The sequence below is a fragment of the Aptenodytes forsteri genome, unplaced genomic scaffold, assembly GCF_000699145.1.
Source record: "Aptenodytes forsteri isolate BGI_AS27 unplaced genomic scaffold, ASM69914v1 Scaffold79, whole genome shotgun sequence".
In the NCBI taxonomy this organism is placed as follows: Eukaryota; Metazoa; Chordata; class Aves; order Sphenisciformes; family Spheniscidae; genus Aptenodytes; species Aptenodytes forsteri.
The window spans coordinates 767,981-774,323 of record NW_008794776.1 but is presented as its reverse complement, the minus strand read 5'-3'; the positions used below and the strand labels follow the sequence as shown (position 1 = coordinate 774,323).

Here is a 6,343-nt window from a genome sequence, read left to right as displayed (position 1 = left end):
TGGTGGTGGAGACGACGAAGCACGCTGAACAGTGCTGATTTTAGAATGTGAGTCAGCCCTATACTACTTCTCAAGACAATGACCACCTGCCCATCCCCACTGGAAGCAAGCAAAAGCCATTTAAAAATAAAATCTCGGTCTCTTCAGCCTCTTGTGTTCTTGTGTATGGTTCAAAGTAATTTTAAGCAAAAATACAAATCCTCTTTTCATCAAAAGGGTGTTTCAGCAAGAGAACATGGCCTGAGCTCTGCATTTGTGATAACACAGAACAACCAATATACCAACAAACGTCAGACTACTCACTTCAAATAAATCAGTCACCTGTCCTCAAAACCAAAGCCAATCCATTTTGTCCATAACAGCAAGTCACACAGGCAACTACGGACGTCCCACATTACCATCTCTATCTATTGCACCTCTCAGCATGCAAATGATATTCTTGCCTAGGCAGTCAGATTCATTTCTGAGCAAAGACATACATCACCAGATTTCAACAAGCTTGTTTATCTTCAACTTGCTTTTCAGGAAAATACAGACTGTGACACAGACCTTCAAAGGGTGATCCCCTCTCCCATCCACCCAGCAAACACCCAGTTCATTGCCTTTGGATTTCTTCTTTCACCAAAGCTATGCTTGGTATGTGGAAAAGTATTCTGTCTCTACTACTTTGTGAAAAAGGATTTTCAATAAAAGATAAGCAACAGCATCAGAAAAGACTTCTATAACGGAGGTTTCACTAGTAAACAGGTGTCTGGGAGATTATCTCACCAACTTAACCAAAGCTGCAAACATCAGAATGATTCTGGGATGACTAAAATCCCCCTTTTTTAAAAATAAAAGCCTTTATCTGCCAAGCGACACTTCCTGTTGTAAAGGCTATTCTCCTCGGTAGTTGTCAACTATGTATTAGTCTAATTCATATAAGCCTTGGAAACAAATACTTTCATGTGCAGAATCTTTGGGGAAACTGATTCCCTGAGGCTTTAAAGAGCAATTGTTGCTTATCACCGTGGAAATTTCCCTTGAATTTAAAGCCTGGTAACAAGGAAGGAAAAAAAAAAAAAACAAAAAAAACCCCATCACATATTTCAGTCATTAACAAGTTTCCCAGTCTTTGCCATCCTCAAAGAATTTTCATCTGATCGGAAGGGAAACTGCTAAAGCAGCAAATAAAAGGAAAGTGATCTGACCCAGTAAGACAGTTCTTGTGTTCCCAGGTCCTGATTCGCCACTCCTGTCCAAAGTAATGGCACTCACTTCTAACAATGCCTTACAATCAACAGCAATATCAAACACATTAGGCCTTATTTTAAAGGGTGTATGTGTTGGCAAAGACAAGTGCTACTTAAATACAAGTAGATAGTTAAACCCCTCCCTAAAGAGCTCTCATAACAAAACCACTCTGTGTGGGAGAGGCAAAGCACCGTCAGAGCACTTAAAGAAAAGCAGGTAATTGAAGTTTTGCTACGTTTAAACTCCATGCCTGTGCAATAAAAACCTGATTTTAAAAGCCCTGTAAAGCAGAGAACTTTTCTGGTGCCTTACTGTCTGTCACTGTGCAGAAATGGCCCCACTAAAGCAGCGAATTGCCGTGTTTTGTACGTCATTGCATAATGGGGGCATGCGATAAATGGCATGGCACACATGTTAAAAGCCTCCTAGTGATGGAGGCTTTCAATCCTCTTCACAGTGTTCAAGGAGGAAAATAATGTATTTCAGTGACTAGAAGCAACCTTCAGTGTGGATTAACTTCAGATTGGTTGAGATTCATCCCGTGTCCCCAACATCTTTGTGTGCTACCACATTAGAAACTTGCAAAAACAACCTACTGTACCTGAGTATGAACTGATCCACCGTAGAATTGTTCGCAACTGTCACATAAACATTCACAACCTCTCCTTGTTTGACAGGCTTCGAGGGCAACCAGACAACAATATTACTATCCAGCCGTAGCTCTGTTAGCTGAGAAGTCTCCTGGCCTCGATAGAGGCTGACAGATCCAATCCTCTGTAAGTGGGACATGGCTTCATCCATGCCATCTTTTCCTGGCCGGATAGCATTCCCCTTCCTTATATCCTCGGCAGTACACTCTCCCTTCTCGTCTCCCGGTTGGATAGTATAGTAGAGCTCCACAGGGCTCCCTTCAAACTGATCCGGTGGCTTCTTACGGCCAGCAACAACCGTGGGGGGGTTAAACCAGCTTGGCAGGAGCTCCAGCTCTGCCACACACAACCCCAGATCCCCTTTCAGCCTGCAGCTGCCTCTGACTTCCCGCGTCTCTCGAAAGGCAAACACCCGCAGGCAGGGCAGCCGTTCCGTAGTGCTATAGTCATCCCAGTCCCTGCCCACGATGTAGAACAGGACCTGGACTTTGGGCTTGCTCAGGTAAATTTTGTCGCTCATTATGTAGGCCTTAAGTTTCCAGTTATAAGTAAACTTGTTGGCAGATCCAAAAAAGTTGGAAGTTAACATTAGGTCCTGGGGCACAACCTGTTCAACAGAAAAAGGTCCATAGCTGGCATTTAATATTGGTGGTCTCTTGGCTTTATATGGAAAGAACGATTCCACCCTGGACTGCAAACTGGAATTTCTCATAAAGTCCTGGTTGGCTTCTTTGAGAAAGAAAGATGTCTCAGCACTGAAGATCCGATAGCTCACACGTAGGTATGTTGGTAATGAAGAAAATCTCTGATTATTGTCCAAGATCCCTCGACACTCTGTCACTAATAAAAGAAAAGGTGATGTGAGTTAGATCAAATCTGCTTATAGGTTCAAAGGGACATTTACCGTAATTTTAGTGGAGCTACCTGGTAAGTTAGGGACAAGCATTATTTCATGCAAAAAATATTCACAGCGTAGCTACATGTTTAGATGTAGCTAATTCTTTTTTGCCTTATATTCACAAAAGAAAAAAAAGTGCAGGCTTTAGTGCTACCTTGCATTTAACTATGATAAATGTTTTGTCACACATGCACACGTACATACACAGGTGATGTACAAAGGGTTGTGTGCAGCACCATCAATTATTCATACTCGCAGAGGGAGTAGGAAGAGGAAGATTCACATAGCAGAAGCAATGCTTGTCCCAAAAGCCATTTTACATGGCTCAACCGACTGCAGCAGTGCTTTGCTAACGCACAGCAAACACAAAGTACTCAATAAATACTTTGACTATCACCTGGATGAGAAATAAATAGGTTATCTGTCACTCCCATGCAATGTCTCACCTCCCTAACAAAACGTCAAGCAAATTTGCATAAGCTTGCACACACCAATTCTCTTAAGGACTGGCCACAAATCAAAGTCAAAGCCTTCCAAAAGCAATTCCGTAAGTAAACATGGTGTCTTAAACCACCCATGTGCTCACCTTCCCCACTTTTTTACCGGTCAGACCATCCCCTTCTAAACTTTCCACCCACTTGGAAACTTCTCTCCTGTCTTTCCAATCTTTTGTTCGGTTACAGCATGCGTAAGGTATTCAGTACGTTGGTACGGTCCACTGAATCACAGCCCCCGAAGGACTGCTTATCGCTATCCCTGCAGGAACGCTGGCCAGGAGATCAAAGATAGTTTCTGTTCTACAGCCAAAGACAGAAACTGCTTTTCTAAGAACTGACACACACACCGTTTCGCTCTTCCTCCATCAAGAAATCTTGCTCTCATATTGCTATTTCTAGCACTATGTTCTATGCCCCTCTAAGTTAGAAAGCTGAGGTACTGTTGATACTAAGTTATTTAAACACAAATGCACATCACAGGCCAGAAATATTTCAACAAGTGCTAATATATAAGATGCACACAGAGAGAAATACATACTGTCCAATTTTAAGTTTCAGCTGAATATCAGATTCCTTTTGACCTAAATGTTGTTTTCCTATTATAAAGATTAACAACATATAATGTTGAAAGACAAAAATTATTACCTAATTAGGGTAGATAACAACAGAGGACAGTTAAAATACATGTAGATTACATAATGCTACTCACAAGCCTCCTTCCTAACTCATGCTGAAGAAATTAACTATAGGTACAGAAAGTAAATAAATGATGATGCATCTAGTGCTAGACTGTCTTTAGAATTTAAAAACAGACCTTGCCCTCAGACGTATGTCAGTTCCAATGACCTTGGGGAATCCCATCAGAGTCAGGATTTAAGGTTCTGTGTAAGTTCAGCTCTTCAAAGAAGAAAGGCAACCTTTCTTGGGTTGCAAAAAGGGCAACGCATGATGCACAGATTCATCTGAAACTCAGGAACACCTAAAGATCTCTAAAAAGCCCTACAGAGACAGACTCTTTTATCAGCTTTCTCACAAAGGTCTGCAGCTTGAGGATTTTTGCAAATAATAGATTCACTATCCTTCTAGCATGTCTGGCTGCTAGCATGCTAATTATGCAGTCAAATTTAATTAACTGTTTTCAACTAATAAATAATATCTGTCATTACAGCAAATGACTTCCGCTCACAGACAACTTCACTACAATCCTGTTGAGTGAGCACACAGGTAGTGCGCTGGCACTACTCAGTGCTGGGAAAACAAATAGCTTTGGAAGGCAGGTGTTAGGCAATTAAGAAAAAAAGGAAAGAAACAAATGTGGAGGAGGGGGAAATCAGAGTTCTCAAAGGACAGCAGCCATAAATTTGAAATAAGGAATTAAGATGTGTTCACTCGTTTAATTCATGCACCACCACTGGATGGTAGAGATTGTTCTCATAAATGAGCAAGCTGCCATGACTGGACAAAAATAAAAAAATTAGAAGGCAAAAAGAGAAAAAGAAAAAAGGTAAGAGGCCTGTCAATGAAAACACCAGAATGTAGTGAATTACCAGCACAACACCCTCTCTGTCAAGTAGATTCACATTTAAAATGTAACATCAGTTATATTTTATCACTGTTACAATCCTGTAAGTCTCCAATCCTTGGCACACATTTTAATTCTGCTGGAAAGGAAACTACAAACGCCACCTCCTGAGCTGACTGGTTTCCCCTTAGTTGAACCAAAGTATTAGTCTGTTAGGGTTACGTCCCAAAGTGCTGTAACACTGAAATAAGGAATGCAAAGAAGATCCACTTTGGACCACAGACCTTTCAAGAAAACAGCAAAGCCTACGTATTCCTTCTGGTCCAGGAGCAGAACAGGAACTTGGTTTACTAAACAGTAGCAGTTTGGTCTCACTTTCCTCTACTAAATCCCTTCACCTGCCCTGGATGAGCCTGCTGAGATTTGGTCAGCTTCCTGCAGCCCTGTGCAAAGCGCAATCATTGACATTTACGTGACAGATACCCACCATTCTTTGAAAAACACCTGGTTTGCTACACAAGAAGTCAGCTTCTTACTGGTCACTCTGGCTACTGAATTTGACTTCACAAATCATTAGAATGTCTTTATTAGGCATCCTCTTGTCTCAGGCCAAGAGCCTTGTAATATTAGAGGGAAGCAAGCTCTAGTTAAAGAAAGCATATAAGCACTTCCGTGAACCTAAACATTAATTGACTTAAGCACAAAGGTACATTTTGCTGAAGCGTTTCCATGATTAGCGATACTCTAGATTTGGCACCATTGCTACTGAAGAATACCTTTGGCTTCAATAGCTCTGCAAAAACCAGAAATAAACTCAGCAGGCTGCAGAGACAAGTGAACTCTGATTTCAAAGAGCTGTTGATCGGAATCTATGCTTGAAACTTAACAGCTGTTTTTCTGCAATTCCCAAGTCTTTTGCTGTAGCACATTATTCTCAGACAGACAGTGGTCTCATTTTTTGCAGGCACTCCATTTATCCCAGATCAATCACACGGATGAGGTATGTAGGACTTGGCCCAATATTAAGAAAAACAGCCACGCAACTTCCGCCTTAATAAGCTGAAGGCAAACAGCAAAACCTATGTGGTCAGACTAACAGCAAAAAGAAGAAAAAGCTTTGGTTTTTTTATTGTAGTCTAAAGATTTCCACCCACTTTTGTACCATACATAACAGAGTGCTATATTTCTATAGTGGTGGCTGTACTTTGACATTTAAGCACTTTAAGCCTTACTGATAAAACAGGTAGTTAAAATTGTCCATTTTATTTTAGAATACCAACCATGTGCATCAGCAACTACATGCCATCATGTAAAGGATTTGTTCTATACTCTTCACCTCTACCCAATAACCTTCATGGCCTAGTATAATTAATTACCAATGTTTCCAAAGAACATTTTTGTATGCTTGATCAGCTCAGCTACAAAATTCTTTAATTTACCAGAGAATCTATTTAAACAAGATGCCAAGGTTTTTCTGAGTTTAAAATAGTAACTTGTGATATAATATAATCATTTAGTATAAGATTACTTTATCTACCCGAAA

General features: G+C 40.7%; 1 protein-coding gene across 1 annotated transcript in view; it reads right to left on the bottom strand.

Annotated features, from left to right (window-relative positions):
- Positions 1-2,727, bottom strand: part of TMEM132C (transmembrane protein 132C) — a gene marked incomplete at its 5' end in the record, with an annotated part of 158,923 nt that extends 156,196 nt beyond the window's left edge. The window contains one exon of the mRNA XM_019470773.1: positions 1,835-2,727. Within this exon, the coding sequence (XP_019326318.1) occupies positions 1,835-2,727 (893 nt within the window). The remainder of the gene's footprint in view (positions 1-1,834) is intronic.
- Positions 2,728-6,343: the final 3,616 nt, after the last annotated feature.